Source organism: Rhipicephalus microplus, chromosome 9 (assembly GCF_043290135.1).
Source record: "Rhipicephalus microplus isolate Deutch F79 chromosome 9, USDA_Rmic, whole genome shotgun sequence".
Taxonomy (NCBI): Eukaryota; Metazoa; Arthropoda; class Arachnida; order Ixodida; family Ixodidae; genus Rhipicephalus; species Rhipicephalus microplus.
Genome location: NC_134708.1, coordinates 7,224,180 through 7,248,918, shown reverse-complemented (window position 1 = coordinate 7,248,918; position 24,739 = coordinate 7,224,180). Strand labels below are relative to the sequence as shown.

General features: G+C 46.3%; 1 protein-coding gene across 1 annotated transcript in view; it reads right to left on the bottom strand.

Annotated features, from left to right (window-relative positions):
- Window positions 1-19,179, bottom strand: part of LanA (laminin subunit alpha) — a 128,904-nt gene extending 109,725 nt beyond the window's left edge. The window contains exons 1-3 of the mRNA XM_075873036.1: window positions 19,047-19,179; window positions 17,400-17,667; window positions 15,628-15,819 (exon numbers count right to left, since the gene is read on the bottom strand). Coding sequence (XP_075729151.1) covers window positions 15,628-15,819; window positions 17,400-17,636 — 429 coding nt within the window. The 5' untranslated portion in view covers window positions 17,637-17,667; window positions 19,047-19,179. The remainder of the gene's footprint in view (window positions 1-15,627; window positions 15,820-17,399; window positions 17,668-19,046) is intronic.
- Window positions 19,180-24,739: the final 5,560 nt, after the last annotated feature.

Below are 24,739 nucleotides of genomic sequence, written 5' to 3'. Positions count from 1 at the left end.
TGGTGATGAAATTGGCAGCAGAGACAAATTTATCCCATGGAGTGGTTTCATGGTTGGTATGGAAACCAAGACAATTTGAGAGAAAACAGGCAAGAAGGTGTATGGGGTGGCTTAACATGCCATTGTGAATATTATATGTTTTGCATGCACACAAGTGCAGATGAATTAAGAGCCATAATATTTCATTCTATGACGTGGGTCTTTTCCAGCATGAATTGTACACCTTCTAAAGTTATTTTTCTTCATGCATTGACCATCCTCACCATTTTTCCAACAAAGTGTTAAATTTATGAATGAGATATGATTCGCGTCGTTCACGATCATGGCTCGTGCGGAATCCTAATTCGATGCTCCCTGATTTGTACGTAATGAGAAGCATTGAATTCAAAGTTCTTGAACTCAAGAATCAGCTTGAGCAGTGTTTCGAGAGTTGACCTGCCAATTAGCTTGTCAGATTCGGAGTGGTCATATGAATCTAGAACAAACAGTATGTATACCGTCCTTGTGGGGGATGTTAGTGTAGAGGGAGGTGACATCCATCGTCACCAGAAGCGAACCATCAGGCACTGTTAGGTGTGATATTCCATTGAGAAAATCGTTGATATTCTTAACAAAGGAAGCGAATGTGGGCGGAAGAAATTTCATCAAACTCTCAGCGTAACGAGATATGTTTTCTGTTACTGTTCGAATGCCAGAAACAATGAGACGGCCTGGATTTCCTTACTTGTGTATCTTCAGGAGCAGGTAAAATCTTCCGGCAACAGGGCTAAGTGGATGAGGCTGTGTGCTGTCTCATCGTCAACCCTTTTCTTTTTATATGTATATATATCGGTCTAATAGCTTCCTCTATACTTTCCTTGGCATTATTGTCTGTTAGATTTCATTATATTGTGTCAAAATGCAGAAAAACGAGCCTTTAAGTATACACTTCTTTCCCTTATTCATTACGAAGGTTTCGTACTGGCAGACTTGGCGCCTCAGGTTGTATACGAGGGACTATTGGTTAGCTGCCCGCTCGTAACAAGTTCACGTGCTACGTGACGCCAAACAGGCTCAGAAGAGTGTGCCACACTCGCCACCATGGCTACTGGTGGCACTGACTGACACTCCCACGTTTACATTCACATATAAACCTAATAAAGTGGCTGGGGGGATAGCTGCTGTGGTAGCTCAGTGGTAAAGCATCGAATGCGTCATTCGAAGGTCGCAGGTTTAGATCCTGCCCATGGCAAGTTATTTTTTCACCCAATTTTCTTTCTTCATATTTACATTACAATTCCGTCTAATACCTTCCCCTATATTGTTCTTGTTCCTTGGCTTTATTGTCTGTTAGATCTCGTTGATATTGTGTAAAACACGGAAAAAACTAGCCCTTAAGAACCCACTTGTTTCCCATATATATATATATATATATATATGCGCCATTGCATTTGAAAATCTAATTTGAATTTCCTTATAAAGTTTCTAAACAGTCATGATATGATGTCGCGCTTGTCATTGTATCTGCGTCATCCGGATCACCCGAAGGGAGCAAACGCGGACAAGCCTCTCTGCTGCAGAAGTCACGGCTGTTATTTTTGCCACCACAGCAAGCCCTTGTGCCGCAGAATACGACGATTAGGCACGGTCAGGGAATCGCTGCTTTGATAAGAATCATCTCTGAACACCGAGCATTTCTGGACAACCTGCTAGGGTGGCCCTGCTTTGAGAAAGTGTTCATCGAAATGCTGCTTTGTTGTTGATGATGATCTTTGTTATTCTGGCGCACACCCACAAAGGGAGTCGGCTTTGTGTTTGGTGCGCGCACCCAGCATTTCTCTTTGTTGTCGCGTGGCACACGCTCGACAGATGGCATGGAAGTACAAATACGAGAATAAATAAACCATTACACTCCCCGTCTTTCCCATCCCGAACCCCCCCCCCCCACACACACACACACACACACACATACACAAAAGCTGTTTAAAGCGCAGTCAGCGCGACCATTTCTTTTGTCCGCGGCGCACGAATACATCTACATGAGTGGTTGGTGATAGTGTAGTCTTACACCGCGAGTACAGTGAACTAGAAGGTTTTGTAGTGGCAAGAGCGAAGCGGGCGTCTATAGGAGGCGCTGTGACAAAAAAAGCTGTCCGCCGCGCGTAGCGCTGCAGTCAGATTCGCGAGGCCAGCCAGGCAGGCTCAACCGGCGAGTTGACTGCTGTCAGGGCGCTTTGCTGCTGTGGCTTTCGATTCTTCTTGTATCTTTTTTCTGTGCTGGAAGAAAACGTTCTCGGTACCACCATGAACAAGAAAAAGAAGACGGATACGCACTGTTTCGCCCCGGGTTGCCGGTCAGGCTACCCCGGCCATCGCGTTGAAAACGGGCGGAACATTTCGCTCTTTTCGGCACCAAAGGACGAAGACTGACAAAAGGTTTGGGAGCGGAACCTCAAGAGGAAAGACAAACCTCTAACGGACACATCCGCGGTTTGTGAAAAACACTTTGCAGACCATTTTGTCGTTCGTGATTATGTCCACATCATCGGCGGCAAGGAGGTACGAATCGCTCGAGGAAAGCCTGGTCTTAGTGCAAATGCAGTGCCAACGTTTTTACCTGACCTGCCCGCATACCTTTCCACATCTGTGAAAAAACCAAGGCCCGAGCGAAAGCGCTGCTTAGTTTCTACGTCTGGATCGGCGAAGAAAGTTCGTCTCTCTCGTCGCGATGAGCACCAAGCGAGCTTGCTCGGCGAAGAGAATTCCGACCCGAACACGAGCCCTGCCGAAAACATGCAAGCGAACCCGCTCAAATCAGGTGACTTAAGGGACCTTGCCACCTGCTTAAGTGTTCCAAGGCTGTGGACGAAACTGACCACTCCAGACCTTGATCTCCTTGTGTATGCCACTACACGCAGGCAAGGTTCCTTTAGGCGTTGCATAAGTTTGTTGCCAGACTTTGGGGTGGTTGTTGCCAGACTGCTGCTAAATTTGGCTGAAAATTTTTCTAACAGCTTTTCAGTGTCTCCCACGAGAAAGTGATCTGTTTCAGCTTAGATAGCAACAGTGATGTTGTGGCAAGCTGTTATCTCGGTGCGTGAGAAAAGAAGTACGGCAAAATCACCTCCCTTCTTGAAGCAACGAACATATTTCAAGAAGTTGACACTGCATTGCTTTGTTCAAGCGCTATGAGCAAAGACGCTTATGACGGCCTTGCTCAGAACCTGACCGAGAAGATGAGGCGCACCCTCACCCCCGCGAGTGACGGCGTGTTCAGCAAGAACTGTCTTGGAATGGTGACAGTCAAAGGTGTGTGTTAATATTTTTAATAAGAAACAATGTACTTTCTGTTCTAGCTAACATAGCCTGCTACTTTTTTTCATAACCTAAGCATATCCTTTGTATCTAAAGCAACCTGCATTAAAGGGAAATAACACTAGTCAGGACCTGTTAGCTATTACCCACTTTGTAATAGCTCTGGAGTTTATTTTTCCTCCAATTATCTTTTAGCCCTTGTTTCTATGTCTCACAAATAGTTCGAAGTAAGGAAGTGGCTTATTTTATGTTTTACGTTTTTCAGGAACCATCTGTGTTCATTGTCGCTATTTGCGAAAGTCGCTGCTGGCACGGAAGTCCAAGTTGAAGAAAAAACGTGTCACGCATAACTTGTCTCACAAGCTGCGAATGTCCAATCAGAAGACAAAGCGAATTGCTTCACGCTTGTGTACCCTGGCAGGCCAAGTACGAGCCATGAAAGAAGAAAACTCCAGGCTAAGTGATGAGACTTTCCTTGGCCGAATTAAAGAACTCCCCCCAAAGCAGCAAGAGGCAGCTCTACACATGTTCAAGGCTGCGAAGAGGAAGAGTGTTAGAGGGATGAGGTACTCGAAGGAGTGGATTTTGGAATGCCTCATCATGCGCATGAAAGGGCCAAAGCTTTACGAGGATATGCGGAGGCAGAAAGTTCTTGTTTTGCCGAGCAAGGTTACTCTTCAGAAGTATCTCAGGTCGTACAGGACGGGATTTGGCTTTAATGCCAAAGTGATGAGCATGCTCAAGCAGAAAGCGTCTTCCATGGATGCTTTCCATGGGCTCATCTTCCATGGGCTCATCATTGACGAAATGAAACTGTCCGAGAATCTGTCAGTCTCATCGTCAGGGCACATACAAGGCTTCATGAACATGGGCCAGTTCACCCCCAGCAGTGACAAGCATAAAGTGGCTGACCATGGGATGGTCATAATGTTTGTGCCGTTCACTGGCGAGTGGACCCAAATACTTGCTTCTTTTGCCACGCAGGGCAACATGAAAGGAAATTTGCTCTCGAAAGTGATGCTGGAGGCAGTGATTCTAGCGGAAAAGGCTGGGCTATTTGTTGATTTCATAACATCCGACGGTGCGACCTGGAATCGAAACATGTGGTCCACGATGGGCATTTACGCGACTGCATCTAGCACAAAATGCAAAGTGCAACATCCAGTGGACAACAAGCGGTCACTTCATTTCATTTCTGACTTCCCACATCTTGTCAAATGCATCAGGAATGGGCTACTCCAAGCAGACTTCACCACTCCAACAGGACCAGTAAGTACAAAAATTTATGCCTTTATCAATATGAGAATGTTTTTATCCCCAGGAAACATGAAAACACAGCACTGCAGTGTCTTATGAAGCATTTTGTTTTTCCATGCAGGTATTGCTTCGTCCTGTAAAAGAGGCTTTGACACTTGATGGCTCGAACGTGACTCTTCAAGCCATGCCCGGTATCACAACCCGCCACACTCAGCCCAACAACTTTGAGAAAACGAGGGTTACCTACGCCTTCCAACTCTTCAGTGACACGGTTCTAAATGGCCTTCGTCTCTACAAAAATGATGTTGAGGCCAAATGCGGGAGCATCCAGCCTGTCTTGACCTTTTTCGGGTAAGTTTATTGCCTCAAGTACTGCTCCACATGTATACAAGCTGTTAGGAGCATACCTATATTTCACTTTTTTGTTTTTATTTACCTTTCGCTGCAAATGAACCTTCCAACCTCTTGGCTAACTGTTTTAAAATCTTATTGTGTGCTCTATGCATTTCAGCATGATGAGAGACCTTATCGAGATAATGTCACCTCGATTCCCCGCCAAGGCTCTTCGTCCGGACTCAGCTGCTGTCATTTCTAGCCTACCTTGTTGAATGGGAGGTTTATGTAGCAGAAAACTTGCGTCAAGCGAAAAACGAAGGCCGAGCCGAAAAGCGGGGCCGCTTTTTGTCCGAGTCTACCGCAGTTGGATTGAGGGTCACCATTGCAAGTGTCCTGTCGCTGCTGGACTACCTGAGCCAACAACTCGCGTACAAGTTCATCATGACATCAAGGCTGAGCCAGGACCCAGCTGAGAACTTTTTTGGCATTGCACGGCAGTCGTCAGGCTGTAATACTCACCCCACACCCCAGCAGTTTTTGATTACAGTTTCTTGCTTGAGTTTTTACAGCCTTGCCAAATCTGTGTCACACGGGAATGCAGAGCCAGGCATTTTGACTGCACTGCTTGGGGCTGATGCTGCCGGTGGGGATGACCGTACCAAACAGTTTCTGCTGGACCAGCTGATTGCTGATGGGGATCTTTGCAGTGCTGAACTGGCATTGAACAGCATTGAGAAAGCTGCACCAGATCATGTTGCTTGTGTGTCTGCCAAAAGTGATGAGCGGCTAATTTTTTACGTTGCTGGATATGTAGCACGGAAGTTCTTGGCCAAAACCAGCTGTGATGCTTGTAAAAACGTTCTGCTTGCAGACAAAAACGACATCAAAAACCTTCAAGCTGCTCAGCTAACACAGCTAAAGGATAATGGCGGCCTGCTGTACCCGTCGGGTTTCCTATTTAGGTTCCTAAAAAACCTGGAGAACCTTTTCACGGGTTGCTTCAGTGCACAAGAGCTTCATCACGAAAGCATCATGGATGTAATTTGGCTAATCAAATCCCGACCACAGCACCGTGTTGGATGTACTGACCACGCTGAAATGCTTACTGCTAAGATGGTGGCATTTTTCATTACCACTCGGCTGCACTTTTTCGTAAAATCACTCAACCGAGCCAGGATGCAGAAGCGGGAAACGGCAAAATACCTGAAACTTAGCCGCTGTACATAGACTGCTCTTGCCCCCATTTCAGCATTCATATGTCTGCAGGGGAACCGTGTTTGTTTATCCATTTTCTCTGTGCCATTCTTGTATTTTTATGCGTACTGTTGTCATAACTTACTGTGCAATAATTCTGTGCTTTTGCAGAATTCATTTGGAGTCTGTCTGTTACAAACGCCTAGTTCTTTGCAATTTAACAGTTTTATTTGTCATCAAGACCCTCTTAATGTATTTCTGGTATTTTTACTTCACTACGTGTAAGGTAGAGTGCTTGTTTGATGTATTGAACTTCTGACAATTTTTTTTTTTTTTTTTGTTATCTAGTGAGCTATTTCTGTTCGACATTTTATTTTTTCATAGTCACATCGTTGTTTGTCATTGTATAAATTTTTAATGTATAGCTTTATGTTAAAATGTTTTTAATGTGAAAGCCTTAGATCTCTGTTTCATGGAATACATGAGGTACTCAACATCATTGTAAGGTCCACAAAATTGTACAGAACATTGGAGTGCTAGCCGGGAAGGGAGCACTGCAGCAGAAGGGTTGGAGGAGGGCTAGAAAGTTAAATAGCAGTGCAAGAGGGGAGGTCGCTGCCATGTGCAATATGAGCTGCCTTTAGAGCTGAAGGTTTTGACGGGTGTGAACAGGAGGCTTCTGGTGTTGGTGAGCCAGGATAACAAGCTTTGGAGGATGCTGTCTATTGTGCTATTCAAGTGGTGATGGGAACTTTCGCAAAGTTCAACAGAAAGTTCAAGAACACATTAACAGAACTTTCAACTAAACTTTCACCGTCACATTTTTGGAAAGTTCTATATGCACCCCCGTAATTGTTAAAACGTTCCTAGTATGTTTACTGTACTGTGATAAGTGAAAAGTAGACTGCCCGTTTCATTTATTGCAGTCGTAATGGCAATTCGTGCAACCTGGCAAGCCGTTTTAATTTTGCACCTGATTTGTTCATAGCCGCACCATTGTCTTTGAGATTTCCTTTGAAATATTTTAAGTATATGTGTATATTCCTGTCTTTTTTTTTTTATTGTGTGAAAAGTAGACTGCCTGTGTCTTGCATTGTACTGTGCTTGTGATCAGTTTTTGCTTTCTAGCTGGTTATTTTTGTTTGACATCTCACTTTATTAGTTCATTTGGCATGTAGTTACAACCTAAATAAATGTTGTATCAAGTGTTGCCGAAATATTTCTTTCATTTGCCATTTTGTCACACAGCCTCTTCTTTATAATAACTATTCTCCTGGCTAAAATACTGTGAGAGTCCAAGTGCTGAAAGCGGTGCTGACAGGGCTATCTGTTTGGTCTACAAACTAGTGTAGTCGTGCAAAAGTTGTCCGCATGTGAACCAACAGCAAGAAGTCCTGCTCTACTGAAAAACGAGTACCGCTTACGGCACACATTCGAAATGGAATGCAGTCCATAATACACCAGAAGGCCGATAATCGAGACAAACATTGCGGTTCGAGCCGCTAAATTGCTACTCTGGTCAAGGGCGTCACCAGTCGTGGCTCGTGGCACGTTAATGACAAAGAATTCATATCAGATATCCGTGATTTGAAGCCGAGGTGCTCTGAAAAAACACGAGGCTTATTACAAAAAAAAAAAAAAAGCCCGTCCGACGCTACGCTGCGAAGTCGACGAGAGGTGCACATGATGCTGCTCTTCACAGTGAAGCACAGGCTCGCAAAGCGTTCAGTACATAATCTCAGCACGCAAAACCGTTCGCCAGGTTAGTCGACTGTAGCTGCCCATTTTTTTAAAGTGCGATGCAACGGAGAAAGAAAGGGAAGAAGTTTGCGCAGCTGTTCGAAAGATGCCCAAATCCCCGCAGCAGCACCTCGCGATTACTACGCCAGCGGCCGGCAGCTTCCTGAGACTCACGAGCAGGGGGGCGCTTTTGCCACTACAAACCTGCAGAGTTTTTCAGGTGCAGAGTTTTTCAAAGCACTGGGGTTTAAGGGACAGTGAGGGCAAAATAGACTTTAAGCGGGTAGAACTAACTAGAACGAGGTTATCTGATTAGTGGCTAAAATCAAGGCACGAGTGAAAATTAAACCCTTCGCTGCAAAGTACGAATCCTCAACCTCACTAAAAAAAATGTAGTTTTTTGGTTCATTAAGTATAACGGCTTGGTGGCTCTAGCCACCACCCGATCTAAAGAGTACAGCCATATCCATCCATCCATCCAACTTTCTAGTTCACTGTACCGCGAGTGTAGTACTGCTAAGCATAAATGGCACTAGGTGGCGCCACATCGCGCCTGTTGAATTTGGCGCGATTTTTAAATATACACAGAAAGCACACACAACACTTTTTGAGCCTGTAAAATGCAAACCACTGAACTGATCTGCATAAAAATTATACCATAGGAATTAGAAAAAAAAATGAAGGAAATTTTGCAAAAATAATTTCAATAATAGAGTTTTCGTCTCTAGGAAACAACAAAAAAGAGCGAGACTAGAAAATTACAATTTTTCTGTACATTTGCCTCTGGTTTGTAAAAAAATAAAAGCCTGAGCAGAAATTATGTCCGCAATATTTCCTCTATACACTAAAAGGAATACAGCGTCGAAAACCCCGTGTAAATCTGACCAAATTTGGACGAGCTAGAACTTCAAAAAGTACGCATGTATTCTCTACGGGCGCTCGCACTGGTGAGCCTTCTTAAGTCCGCGAACACGCACCGACTGATGCCATCGCGACCACTTCAATTAGGCCTAACTAATCAACTGGTCGCAGTGCACAACACGGCGGCCTTGTCGATGGATTGGCCCCAATTAGGCGCATCCGGCATCGTATGTCCCCTTCCGCTGGAGACGTCAACCACGAAAAACTGCCGTAGTTGAAACAAACACACACACAAAAGCGCGAGGCAGCAAGCGGCTCGATCGCGTCTGCTTCCGTACGTACCATCGTCAGCACGCCTATTCGTCAGAAGCAGCCACGGCATGAGTGCTCCCCATGCATCCGAACCGCATGCATGGGGAGATAAGCGTGAATCGATCACACTGGCTCGTGCCCGAAATGTCGTCATCGTTCAGCGAGTTGACGTGCATCTCGAATTCAGACAAATTTCACGACGGGCCAGCGATAAGCGATAAGCCACTGCCGATGAAGCAGCTCCAAGCGATCCGCGGAAAACCGGCTCGAATAAAATAAGGATGCAAGTTAGAAGTGCGGCAGCTTGGGCTAGTTGATGACATGGCGACAGTTATAGCGCGAGAACAGAACGATGACACAGACAAGAAGGACACGAAGGACACGTCCTTCGTGTCCTTCTTGTCTCTGTGTCGTCGTTCTGTTCTCGCGCTATAACTATCGTCGAGTATGCAAACTTGCAATATTCACAGAGTTATTTATCGCCAATTCTAGCAATATCGACGCCGTGGCAGGCCGGAAACGATACGCGAGCACGAAACGCGAGTCAGGTGCGCGGTTCACGGTAATTGAAGCAGACGAGCTTCAAGATATGGCGCGTTTTCGGCTGTAGTTTGAAGTAACGTTGGTTTGAAGCGCATCGAAAACGCGGCCAATCAATGTGTAACAGGCCCGGGCTTTGTCCTCTCTACTTGGTGAGCGTGCTCGGTGATTTCATAATGCGAGCCGATACGTGTCCACTTTGGTACGCGCGTCAATATGGAATTACTTGATGCGTGCATACCCGGCATACCCTCAATCACGCACTACGACACCATGCACAGTACGTACGTACACAAACGAAAATGTACATTATTAGGCGAAATTGGAGAGTATTCTCAAGAAATTAATTACGATATTGTGGAAATAAACTTTTAGGCGCGAAGCTCCTAAAGCCGTGGGTCTGTCCATGCATGTCTTTTTGCGACCGGTTTGTAACCGCCTATAGTTGTGCGACTCACTCGGCAAGTGGCGCTAGTGCGAGTGACAGATAGACCGTCGCAATAGGTTCTATAAACGTTGGACGGACGTACAGACAGACAGACGGACGGACGGAAGCAAGGACAGACATAATTAAGAACGTACGGGCGGAAGCATGGACGAACAGACAAACGGACAAAATCACGGACGGACGGAAGTATGGACGGACATAATTAAGAACGGAAGTATGGACAGAAGCACGGATGGACTCACGGACGGTGGCACACACAGGCAGACGGACGCTTCACCCTACTCATCATCATTTACTCCGTGGATTTGCTAGCTACAGTGTACAGTAATAAAGCTGTCACTGGTATGCTCTCCTGCAGAGATATATCCGACAAATTTAGTCAGCGAAATCGAAAGCGCCCAAGAACGCAAATGTGATATATTTAAGAGAATCGAGTTTATATCAACCATGCATCTACGCTTCGAGAATGCGCGGGCTGCGCTTTCCGTGGTGACGTCACCAAATTCTTTTTACGAGAGGGGGGCAACGACGATAAGTCGGTCCCTTCAGGGGGGTTTATTGATTGATTGATACATGTAGGGTTTAACGTCCCAAAACCACCATATGATTATGATGAGAGACGCCGCAGCGGAGGGCTCCGGAAATTCGACCATCTGGGGTTCTTTAGCATGCACCCAAATCTGGCACACGGGCCTACAACATTTTCGCCTTTATCGAAAATGCAGCCACCGCAGCCGGCATTCGATCCCGCTACCTGCAGGTCAGCAGCCGAGTACCTTATATAGCAACTATAGGGAGGGACTTGTGGCTCGCATATAGTTTTCTCGTTCTAGAATGTATCGTAAAGGGGCTTTGATGTAACGATGCCGAAAGCGCCACTCCTACCTCGAGAAGACGCATGGTAAGCGAGAAAATGCTCAAAAAAGATGCCGCCGTGAACTTCCCGTCATAAAATTTGGACGGCGTCCGCCAATGCATCCGTAGTCGTTTATTGGTAAAAATTGTATGCACCGAGCTCCAACGAACCTAAAATCTTGAAATACCAAGTTTCCGCAAAATGAGCAGAAATACAAAGGAATTCGCAGCGGACGTCGCGGTACGTTAACGCGCTAAAGTTTTGGTGCAAAATTCAAGAATTAAATTTCAGATCACATTTTCTCCTAGCAATTAACATGCGGTGTAGATATTTATGACTATAAAATTTTATAAGAAGAACTGATATGTCTGGATTGATTTAATGCTTCGCTTTAACGTCTATTTATTGAATACGCAGAAGGATAACACCACTGCAATCATTGTGGTTCGGTAACGCGGAGCAGGAACTCGAGGCATTGCACCAACGTAGGCGTTCCTTTTCCACCATCGAGGGAGATGGACGCGATACACTGAGGGTGGCGTCAACGTTCCGGTGATATTCGACGCGCTCAGGAGCGAAGAACGCGGCACTCGCGGTCGGTAAAGAAGCCCCAGGCAGATAAGCAGGCCGTTCACGCGAGCGCCGTGATAAAGTCACAGAGCACTTATTGATAAAGTTGCCTTCTCTTGTGTCACAGTGCTCGCCACGGCGCCGCGTTAAGACGATCTCGCTTTGCTTCGTCGTCGCTGCGATGACGATGCGTGAGTGTCAAGTTCCAGCTGCGACCACGAAGACCCGTGAGAAGATAGCGCCGCAGGGCGCGCCTCGCAGGAGTGGCCGCAGATTGCGACACACGGCTGCTGCTGGATGACATAGCGCGGCTATGGCGAGGACGACAGCGGCCGGCACGGCAGTCGCCAATATTATCACAGAACACCTATATACTACCATGATGTTACTCTACGGTCACCACCACGCCCGAGCACAGGGGCGTAGTGGCACACTGCAAGCCAATGCCCCCCCCCCCCTTCCCTGGAATTTTTTTCCAGCCACTGCGACGAACCTTCGCACTCCCTGAAGGGGAAACTTGCGCATGGCTATAGTTGCAACATCAATTAGATGAAGACGCGGTTCCCTTGCGCGTCATGAACCACTCTAGTGAAAGAGAAACAAAACCATTTTTTTTACGGGGGGGGGGGGGGGGTCAACTATATTTTAAGTACGCTCGCGCGTGCGTTTGTGTACGCATGTATATACATGCTCCCAACCACGACAATATTTGTGTGCCCTAGAATAATTATCGTCTTTGTTTCAGAGGTTTGCTGACCGATTGCTGGTGCTTTTCTAGTTTTTGTGTAGCTCTCGAACGGTTGAGGATGTTTTAGTCGTGGGTTTTCATTGTTAGGAAAAGTGCGTATTTGTCTGATTTTTTTTTTTGAAGTTGAAAAATTTAGGGTGGTCCTTGAATGTACGAGCTCTACTGTATAATGGTTTTGTTTGCTTGACCTAGAGACAGTGTGATCGTTGCAACTTTCAATGAGTTTACAATGAGTTTTGCACTGTGCAACGTTTTTTTTTTACCTGAAAATGTGTGTATAAATGTATGTATGTGTGTATTTGTTTATATATCTATACTGTTCGTGTGTATGACCAAAACATGCTAAGTGATATGTATTCACCGCTACCATGCGATACATGTAACTTTCCCACTGCCCTCCTGCTTGGTCCTTATAGGACCGCGGTATGTAATAAATAAATAAAATAAATAAATATTCCAGATAGGACGTCGAAATCCCCCCCCCCCCCCCCCCCCCCGTGGCTACGCCACTGCCATGCATGTCACTGATGCAGCGCAGACCAATCCCGTTCACTGGATGTCACCGGTCACAGCAAAGCAAAACTACGCAGACCAACACATATACAAAAACTCCAAGTATGTGCCCGTCTGCCGCTCCCATGTGCCACCACGCGCATTTGCCGCAGCGCGCACGCACCCCAGACCCCGCCACCACAGCCGGGGCGGGGAGGTGCCTGCGATGCTGCTATTCCCAGAAGCGGTGCTCTCTTTGTGCCGAGGCAGCGAGTCGCCAGCAGGCGCCCCTCCCTCCTTCGCAAGAGAAGGGCATGCGGAGAGTTCGAAACCAAGCAAACATTCACCAAATAGCCGAACATATTGCTGAAGAGGAGGCCGCGTCGGCAGAACGGTCCACGGGGGGAGAAAGTTGAGCGCGAAGAAAGCGAGCGCGCTTCCGTCCCGCCGAAGGGGATCAAGGCGGGGCAGCACGGAGCGAAGTTCTTCCCATGAACACCATACCCTCGCGTCTTTCGTCACCGCAGACAGGGACGTAGGCAGAACTTTTTCTTCGGATAGGGCACCACCATAATCTGAAATGGGGGCCGTATGGGCAGATGTGGCAGAGTGTCATTATGTGCTCTGTGTGCCATGGCAAAAGATGAAAAAGAAAACATGGATGGGGGATGCCACTCTCTGGCTACGACACTGATCCCTGAAACGCTTTCGCTTACAGAACCTATCACTATTATTTTCTACTTTATTTATTTCTTTGAATTACAAAATGCGAGCTAGATGGTTATTCATACCGAGGCGAAAACAGCGCGTACTGATGAGAATAATACAAAAGACTGCCCACAGGTCACGGCTGAGGAAGGCGCATTAAAGGGACACGAAAGAGAATGAGAAAACTTGCTCGCACTAGGAAATTACTACAAAGCTAGCAGTTCGTTTTTTTTTTTTTTTTTTTTATCCAGCGGCTGTGGTTCAACGAAAGTTCGCCTGGCCAGGTATCATGACCAGGATGCAGATGCGATCGTTGACCGAATCAAGGTGGAAACATGGAGACGTTTCGGGACCAGTACAAGTTCTTTGAGCAGGAAAAAGCCACTTTCTATTCTATGATGTGGATAGAACATAACAATTTACTCCTTCGGGATACCACAATCACCTCGCTTGCCGCGCCCCGCCGCGGTGGTCTAGTGGCTAAGGCACTCGGCTGCTGACCCGAAGGTCGCGGAATCGAATCCCGACTGCGGCCGCTGCATTTTCGATGGAGGCGAAAATGCTGTAGGCCCGTGTGCTCAGATTTGGGTGCACGTTAAAAAAAACCCAGGTGGTGAAAATCTTCGGAGCCCTCCACTACGGCGTCTTTTATAATCATGTGGTGGTTTTGGGACGTTAAAAACCCCACATATCAATCAAATGACCTCGCTTGACGCGAGAGGACGCTTGGTTAGCGAGGAAACGCGCGAAGAGAAACCACGGGTGGCGACGCCCTCAAAATTCCCGCATTAATCACTGCGACCTCGCACCAAGGAGATTCTATACCTTGCCTCGCACATTATGACGGCGTTTACTAGAGCCTAATTATTTCTGAATTGGCTAAAATCAAGCACATTACCCTTTGAGGAGGCCAGAAAACTCTCATAATAGTTTGAGAAAGTTTCGCTGAGCCAATGTTGCGAAAATACGACAAAATGCACTTTGAAATCCGTGACGTCAAGAACAGAGACTAAGGCTCGAAATTCAAATATTAATTTTCGACCTTAATTTTCTCCTCCATTAATATACCAATAATAATGAAATTAACGTCATTTCAGTTTTCACAGTACATTTTATCAATATATACCCATTCACTGTTTCCCATTAGTGCTTCAGGAAAATGACGCAACGAAACTTTTAATATTCACTCGCATTTACTGGTCTTTTTTTTTTTTTGTCTCGGTTTTACTTGTCCTGTTTAGAACCGGCAAAACGACCTTCGTTTAGAAACCGCTTATAAGAAGGAATCGTTTTGAGAGGGCGCAAATTTTAGACACCGCGCTAGCAAGATAACAGCGCTGGTCCTGTGGTCTTATACCTGTTAAAGCGCATGGTGCATTTTTTAAACAAGTGTGGCAGTTCCACCCTTCTACTGTCTTGTGTGTGCGAGACGCGCATGAAGACGCGCGGTTCTGTGCAGTTCTATCCTGCTGCCCCACTTTCTTGGTGTTAAAAACTTGCGCCTTTTCCATCGATATCACTGGATTAACTCACGGGCATGTCACGGAGTGTCTTGAGCATCTTTATGCTCAGGCTGGGTGGGGGGGACACACTTTACAAGTGTACCCCCTTGAAATTTATTTTTCAGGCATAGATTTCAACTGCTTCGTAGTTAAGAAGAGCGCGGTTAACTTTTTAAGGCTTTTTTTTTTATTTCACGGTGTGTGCCTGTGTTTAATACCTCACAGCTATGTGAGACTATTGAAATCGCAACAGCCGCTCGACCGGTTCCAAAGAAGATTCGAATAAAACAATACAATTATGCGAGCTGGGAACATGTTCGTTTTCAAATTTGACTTCAAAGCACGATGCTAATTTTTTTTCGTAAGTAAAATAAAAGCTATGTTTATAGAACCACACGGCCGCCATGGCAAGCTGCGTGCCCCCTTTCGCGATTTTCCTGGATTTACGGCACTGCCACTCGTCGACTAATCCCTTCCGAAGTACTTCTGAGAATGACAGAAAAGGGAAGATGGAAGCCTATGATGAAAAAAAAATCGTAAACAAGACGCGTGTGCTCGAGCCGACGTTTCGACAAGTGGACTTGTCTTGTCGCCTCGGAGTCTATAGCCTTGTCTAGAATTAGGCTAAAACGAGTCTTCTTCAAGACTAGTTCTATAGCCTCGACGATGACAAGTCCACATGTCGAAACAACGGCTGGAGCACACAGCCTTCCCGTTTACGGATTGTTTATTTTTTTTCGTTCCAAGAATGGACCCCTTCAGACGTTACCTGTCCGAGGTCGACGGTGAGGTTGACCTCGTTGAAGCGCGTTCCGCGGGACAGCGGCGGACTCTGCCACCATCGCTCGGTGCCGTCGATGGCGTAGCGTGCCGGGTGTTCGCGCCGTTGGTCCAGGGGGTCGTTGCCTTCGAACACGTGCGGCGGATAGTCACGCCGAGGGTCATCGCAGTAGTCACACACCTGCAACGCATTCAACGAAAAACGCTAATCAACGGCCACCCCGATACGTTTCTTTATTCGTTGTCACCACATTCAAATGACGGCGTGGTTTTACAGCGAAAGCTGTTACGAGATCACAAGAAGGTTCGCGTGCGACGTAGTTGTCCGCCGCCGCCGCCGGTGTCCGTAACCGCTATCACGCGAAATAAAAAAAAACGGACTAAGCAAATGCAAAATAAGGACACAATGTGATTCGAACCCAGGTCTCCGACGCGTACCGGCCCAGTATTCCACCCCTGAGCCAATCCGGAGCTTGAAACTTCAGAAGCGCGGAAACTTGGGCAATTCGGTAGGACATAACTGAATATACGAACAGCGCGACTTAGTAGTAGTTGCAGCGTAACTACGGGAGCGAAAAAACAAGAATATAAAAGAGCATGCCTATTCTATTCTTTTTTCGCCTATATGTACATTACTCCGCTATTAAATCACTGTTGAAAGCCAGCGCTCTTTTCTATCCTTGTTTTTTTTTTTCGCTTCCGTAGTTACGCGGTAACTACTACTACGTTTCGCTGTTCGTATATTCAGTCTTGTTGCAAACTTCGTTGCTAACTGCATGGCTTTAGGCAAATGTGATGTCGGGAAAGGATAATGGCCTTAATATGAGTAATAAAGCATTTTAGAAGAGCTACGCAACAACCAGGCGTCGCAAAATGCATGACGAGTGTGCGATCCAATGCTCCGAGCCATCACAAAAGCTTCTGGCATATTTCTTCATCTTCATCAGCCACATCATGAAAAAAAAAATTCCCAAAATTCCTTGCATGTGTGTAGCGAGTATACCACGCTTCTCCGGAGAATGACGACGGATTGTATAGGGAATGCCTCCCTACTACACAATATATATATGATGAATTATGGCGCAGTGGGTACCCTGCAGTGTGTGCTTTTATCATTACCCTAAGAGTGTTTAATAAAAGCTCTGAGAGACCGCTCTTCCAGCTTTCACTGTGACTGTGCTGCACATCACCGTGAAGGCCTGGCGATATTTTTTTTCTTTTAATTTTATATACCTACCAGCCACAGCGCAGAAGCTGTTGCAACTACGTCCGTTCGATGCGAATCCAAACACACAAGATGCGATCTGTCCTGTCCGCGTCTTAGATGCGCCGCCACGAGTATTGTGCTCCTCTATTTCGATTGACTGTGCAAACACGCGCTCCTCAACGGTCCCGCTCAGTTCACGGAGTTCATGCGACCGAGTGCAAAGGAGTAACTCCTTTGTCGTGTGTCACTGCGCCCGAACGCCTTTCCGAAAGATGTCCCCTTGCCTAAAGGACTTCAGGGTGCCCGTGTGTCAGGGGCATTACTTATCGAAAGTATAAAGTCGCCTTTTGAAGACCGTTGAGGAACTTGAAGAACTCAGTATCCGACTACAGATGAAAACTTTTAATTGTATTTATTTTGCAAGCAATATGAACGAAAAATCAACACTCCTTTTTCGAAACATTGCGAGTCATTCTTGGTTCAATAGCTCGTCCTTGCCTATACAAAGCCGCCACAACTCACTTTGAACAGTCCATGCTTGAGGAAAGCCGTACCTGTCCCTGGATGAGGTTGATGTTCGGGTTGTCCTGCTTGTCGAGATTGGCACCGACCAGCTTGCAGTACAGCTCCGGCGTGCCCTGGTCGCCGCACGTGGCCGTGGCCGAGATGTTGCGCCCTTCGGCGAGGTTGAAGTACGGCGGGTTCAGGATCTGGCTTCGAGCGCGTAGCGTGCACGACGCCAGGAAGCACAGCAGTGCCGCGGCTAGCCGCGTCGCCCTGCTGGCCGTCATTCTCGCGCTGCTCGATTCTCTGCCGCCAGTCCTGCAGAATGACGGCAAGCCCTTTCCACTCTTCGTAGCCTGACATCTAGGCGAGCCCAGTAATGCGAAGCTTTGCTTGTCAGGCAGCGTTAATTGCCATGGGGTTCAACCCGCGGACCAGGTATTTCATTAATGTTTACGTTTTGTATGTGCATACAATACGCGTGCACGTACACATACACAAGGGAGCAGGTCGGACCAGCCAGCCAGGAGCGCCGCCAGCAATTTTTTTTTTTCGGCAGTTCGGGGTGGAAGGCGGAAGATTGGTTCAACCAGCCTTATTGTTTACGTACACACGTGCGTATTTTGCGTGCGTGTGTGCAATATACACATGCTAAATAGGCAAATTTCAGGGGGAGGGGTGGTCAAACAACTGCTCATTATAACATCTGCGACTGTTCAGCGTATGTTTGTGCGAGCAACACTTGTACATATATTTAGCGTCATTTCAGAATCTGTCGCTGTATAAAAAAACTACACCACGGTCACCTTCCCTCCACATGCTTCGCATAACGTCGATTCCCAAGGCACGTCGGATCTACCGATTTTTTTTTTCTTCCTCCGCTGTTTCGTTATTGTTTCTATTGACTGCAAAAATCAACATGGGAAAAAAAAAGAGATGTACCCGTAACACCGATGGCACACGTTCTTCGAGTATTGATAGTTGAACTAACATATCTTGGGAGCAGTGAAAATTACGGCAGCAGTCATTGTCCGGAAATCCGCTTTATACTTGTCGAATAAAACTTGAAAATAAGAAAATATCAGGCAGTCGGCCTAGAAAGTTTTCGCATCTTCGCTTCCACACGTTAACTATTCATGTCATACCGCCGACGTACCGAATACGGAGAGACAGTCATCATACTTGTGTATCGAGTCCATTCTGCCTACCCGCCACGTCGGTCTATGATCACGGTGTTCGGCTGCTGAATCGCATGTCGCGGGATCAAATCCCGTCAGCGCAGGGGCGTGGCCAGGGGGTGGCCCACCGGGCCCATGCACCACCCCGAATTTTTTTCGTCATTGAATACGGAGTAAAAAATTGCTATTTCAAGGCGTGCCCACCCCGAAATCAAGGAAGAACCCCCCCCCCCCCCCCCACACCTCCAGAAAAAAAAAATTCTGGCTACGCTTCTGTGGCAGCGGCGGCCGCATTCTCGATGTAGCCTAAAATGCTTGAGACCCATGTATACTTGAGTGCACGTTAAAGAACCCCAGGCGGTCAAAACTTTCGGAGCCCTCCAGTACGGCGCCTCTCATAATCATGTCATGTTCTTGAGACGTTAATGCCCCTCATAATCTACCCTGTCCTGGCAGAAAGCGTCCAACACAGCCCGCGCATTGATTGTGGACTCGAAGCGAGTCCGTGCAGAGACTCACGTGATCGAGGCGATGCCTGGTTGTCTCGTTGTGTGTTCGCTCCTCCCGCCGAGGGGTTCAGAAGCTGTGAGCGGCGGGTAGCATACTTCCAACCGCGCGCGCGGAAGGACTGAAGTGGCGGCGGGCAAGACCACGAAACCGTTTCTCCGGGAGAGGAGACGCGCGCCGAAAAGCGCCCGCCTTCTTCCGTCGCCGACTGCGCCCCCCCCCCCCCCCCCACGTATCTCCTCTTGAGCCTCAGCCCTCCATACAAACATACTACACACGCGACCACCAGAGTATACGTGCAGCATGTGAAAGCCACGCGTTCGTTCAGCCAAGCAAGCGCCGGACTGTTTCGCGTTTATCAAGCGTGGACAGCGGCGAATGTTGAAGGATTTGCGCGTAGCAGGCGCGTAATCAGACATTTTTTTTTTTTTCGGAGCACTCGCTTGATTTCAGGAGGGGCACCCCATTAAAACGGTCATTTCTCACTCTATGTCACGGCAAAAATAAAACAAAAACGGAAGGGTGGGAGTGGGGGCTGGGTGCCCCCTTTGCTACGCCCCTGGCGCGTAGGAATGAGCCAATTGTTCGGGGGTACAGTAACCCTAGACATCGCTCTTGTATTGTGCTTGCATTGTGGTAACAGCCACGACGATCGGAAGAAGCAAAATGGACAGGAAAGAGCGCCTGCTGTAGGGCATCGCTGCACGGAACTATCGTGGAGCAGACTTGTTACCCTCACCCTCCCTTTGCTTCTCTTTCCAGACACGCCCATCTTCGTAGACAGCAGCTCGCTCCTACGAGAAGATAACGAGAGCAGCAAGCGGTCGCCGGACGCCAGAACCCGAGTCGGTCCTCAAGGTCGAGCGTTATTCTTATTTGTTTCGTTGTTTTTGGGGGTGGGAGGGGGGGGGGGAAGCAGGCTCTGCGGAACAATCAGTCCGACAGTAACCCCACCGGCTTGACCGTATACTGACCCGTGGTCCGCTCGTTTAGCCCACTCGGTCCGAAACGAGAGAACGGTGTGAAGGACATCTCGATCCCTGGAGGGGGGGGGGGGGCTGCGTGCGAAGACGGGTTTAAGTGCGTGGTCCAACAGGTACATGGAGCACTGAAACCAGAGCACCAAATAATGTAGATAAATACAATTCAGCTTCTGCATTTTCTCATTCTCGATGAGACAACTATGAACCATCCCACCAGCGCTTCAGCAACCTCGCCACAAGAAACACTTCCATGTCGCTATCTCATAACAATATTAGGGATCCTCCTCGACTTTTTTCTACCATTTCGCTTCGAAGTATTCGAAAAAAAAAAACGTTCTATAAATATTCTAAAAATATTTTATTCGATTATTTCTGACGCATCAATATTTGAATCTGCTTTGCACCCAAAATTTTGCTATTCACACTACTTTAAAAACACATTGTATTCTCCCCTTGGAAACACGCCTCAGTTCAACTGTAATGAAAAAAAAAGCAACAAGGTACCCATGTCTTATATGGTATTGCAATACGATCGATACACCGTAAAATCATTTCACCACTGAGATACAAAAGCATTTTTCTTCAAATGCATCTCGATACGGAAATACAGATACTCAAAAGTATCTCTAAAATACTATCGCAATACTTTTTTGTCGCGATAGAGCCCAGCCCTGGACGCCACGAGCCGAACGGCCGGTGACACAGCTTCTTTTCAAAAATGTCGCCAAGTACTTGAGCGAGACCATTTTATTAGTCACAGAGGCGACTGGCGGCTGCACTTCAGTTGTCTGGGCAGGGCCTCCCTGATTTCTTTAAAGTTGCATCCTACTGTGGGTTGAATGCCTCATTAGTTTTCGAGATCTCATAGAAGGCGACGTTCAATACATAATAAAGATCTACAGCAGACTCTCGTAAAAGACTTTACCGGCTTTAGTACTAATGAAATATCCACCATAGATGAGGTCTACCCTATGCAAGCCGAAGGCAGAATAAGAATGGCTTTGCATGTAGTCAGCTTGACTTCCATACTACTTTTACAGTAGCATAGAACTAATTAGTCAACATAAAGTGTTTTGGTTGAAGTGAGTACTACCTGCCTGATAGCGAGCTAACCATACCATGTGAAATGTGTCGATAAAGCCCATATTTACATTGTATACATGATCTGTACAAGTCCTAATCTCTAGTCTGTAGCAAAAAAAAGGGGGGGGGGGGGGGCTGCTGATGCTTGTGAACAACAAATGACAGTTTATGCTAAAAACCTCAATAGAATTCTTTATAAAATTGCAGGTGGACCAGTCTTTGCACTGACAAAAAGCCGATATACAATGCGTCAAAGACTAATCGAATACCATTTTAATTAAAGCATGTCTTGTTTTTTTTTTAATTCTATATGATCAGACTTTCAAAATTTTATCAAACTCTGATTTTATGAAGTTTTAGGTTATTTTGACTAATTATTGCCTATTAGAGTGGATGTGTCATACAGGAATAATAAAGATGGTGGTTATAGTTTGTTTAGCAAGATTATCTTCATGTCTCCACCCATAAACCTCCTTCGTGGCTGGAAAAGGTTGGTGTACACAAGGCAGCCAAAGTATCGCTCTGCTCAGCCCAGATTTTGTTCCGCCAGCCCAAACTAGATGAGGGCACTTCCTGTACATAGATCGATAACAGAAACCACCTCACCTTAGTCAAGGTGGATGTGCCAATATATTACATAAAATGGCCCGACAAAAACTCTCGTAGGCACATGTAAATCTCCAAAAATGGCACAAGCAAAGACAGTGAAGGTGTACGGAAGTCACAAGGGTTAGGTTGGCCACACCTTAAAATCTACCTGGGATTCGGAAACTCATTTTCACTGTTATCAGAGCTCAGTACCCCTGAACCGATGTAAAGCCTGTTATCCAACGGATATTCCTGTACTCTGTACTACCTCTACTAATGCTAGCATGGAGTAGTCCATTTCAGCAGCCTCTCTGTATACATATGCTTTGTGGCTGTGATAGGGACTTCATTGCTGCCAAAAACAGCAATGAAGAACATGAGGGACAAGGGGGACGCGAATGAAAAAGCCAGGAATTAAAAAGAAACTCTAGGAATGGCTCGGATTTGCATTCGGGCCGTTTGCATGGCAGTCGAGTATTCCACCACCAAGCCACGCTGGTGCTTGAAACGTCTTTGCGAGAATAGCCTATACAGATGTCGCGTTGGGCAAGAAATCGTGTCAAGATATGTAATATGATGTTCCAGACGAATAAAAGAGTAACTAGGCGCCATCCAATGCGAATCGTGCAACGAGTGGGTCATTGAATGCTTCCAACCCATTTTAAAAGACTCAGCGTAATTCTTCATACTTATGAGTCACAAAACAAACAAAATGCACATAATGACTTACATGTGCGTGGTGGCTAGCTCGCCAAACCTCAGCACGACAATTGGTGCTTCCCTGCTTGAAGGAAGTTACGGTGGTTTATGGCGTAGTGGGTACCTTGCACGTGTACATGCATTAGTAGCCCCAATCGAGCCTGCCATGTTCTGAGGAGGGGATGCTCTTCGAGCTTTCTCTGTGACTGTGCTGCTGGTTCTGCGCAGGCCTGGCGATTTTCGTAAGATGTACCCACTCGTTCCACAGAGGGCTGTAGGAGAAAAAGATGGCATGGGCCTCACTGATATGTTGAGGCTTCATTCTTTACATCTTCTGAGGCTCATCTCCAGTGCTTTTTGACAAATTGACCTGTCTGGTTCAATGCATAAGTTATGTACCAACCAGCATAACAATTAGAAAAACAGCGCACAATCTTCTGCAGTTATTAACGATGCTTATGAGTGACAATAGTTTGTGATGGGCGAATGTCCTGACAGCCTGTTGATTGCAGGAACAGACAACCAACAAAAATAGTAAAAAGCGACAAGTGGCTAAACTGATGTTTAGATACGAATATAAACACGCAACAGCTTTTAATACACATTATACTGTGCTGCAAAAACGGCACATTCAATGTTTACGGTGTACATGGGAAGAAAAAGTGAACTCGTCCCGAGTTCCTGTGCCAACTGCAGTAAGATGAGCGGTAGTGCGTCAGGTCTTATTATTTAGCCTTGGTAAGACTCACTCAAAAGTACTGTCTGTTGTCAAGTGTATTTAGCAAAACGCTTCCTTTTCTTGCAAGTAAACCGCACCGCTCACAGTAAATACTGTTATTTACAGTAAACTCTCGCTTTCCAAAGTACCCGTCATGTCGACTAGTGACAAGGTGTGCAAAAGTAGGCCATAGATGGGCAGAAACTTGAGTGCAATAGTGTTTTTGTCAACTGAACGGGCCTGGTAAACGCGGTTACAGCTTCTGCCGCTAGACCTTTGAAGACTTGACGCTAACTCCATCACTCAGCTGCTTCAAAGCATACGTAAACACCAGCTGGATCACGCTCAGCGAGTCGATACGAGGATCTTGGCTGATCATTTTCAGTCGAATTTCCTGAGTTGCTTCCTTAAACGTTAGGGCAGTGACAAATTCAGTCTGAAATAAGGAGTGACAATTAATTTTAAAAAGCACGACCAAATACCCCACAGATATTTGTGGCCGGATGACTCCTCTGCACACATCTGCCTGCAAAGCCACAACCGCAACTGTGGACTGTGCCAACTGTGCTAACTGTCATAGAGCTTGTCACAAAGTGTAAGAAACTCTATGCATGCTCTATGCTAACGGTGCTTGCTGTGCAGTAAACTTGTGTGCAGTAAGGACAGTCAAACTTTCCGCAATAATGATGATGATGATAGGCTCGACTTTTGCACAAGTTTGTATTTCTTTCTTGCTGTGCGGTCGTCGTTGGTTTTGCATTATTGACATTTTATCGCTTCTTTATATGTAGGCAAATGACAGTACTGGATTGTAACTTCGCGACTGAGCAACCATAAAGCAGACAAAAAAAATCACAGCAGTACTACAGTCATAAAACATAATCTCTGAGATAGCAAAAGCGTGTACGTCTACTATCTTGAAGGCTATTTATATAATAACAAAAAAATAGTACTTTATGGTACAGCCATAAAGTTTCTCACAAAAGTATTAAGTATTTTTGTGAGGAAATTCTATGGGTACAACTGATTGCAGGAACAGCGCAACCTAGAAGTAGTTACTTCGTAACTTCGGAAGCGCAAAAAAAAAAAAAAAGAACAGAAAAGAGCGCTGTTATATCCTACCACCTTTCCTTCCTCCGTGTGTCCTACCAACTTGCCCAAGTTTCCACGCTTCTATGGGTACAGCAGCACGACAGCAGCCCTGCAGATCATTGGCGAACGAAGTGCGAGTACTGACATAGCCTCCTAGATTTCCCTTGCCTGCCGGATGAGCGCGAAACGCCCGTCATTTATGGCGACGCTACCTACGTATGAATAAAGGTTTTTTGTACTTTGCCTTTGAGATCGGCAATTTTAGCGTTTGCTAGTTTCAGAGGCTATGCCTTGTATTGAAAGGGTTGCCTGTTGAATGAGCGCAAAAGGCCTGTCATCTATAATGGCGGCACATACGTAGGGTTAATTATAACTACGTTTACGCTTTTTTAAAACTTTTAACGTTATTTTTGTTGCATATAAGCTCTAAAAGCGTAAAAACTTATTTGAAAACACTCCTACTTAAGTGGCGCCACCACAATAGTTCTGACGACGGCCGCTTTTCAAGCGACCGCCAATAATCCGGCAGGCAAGTGAAATCT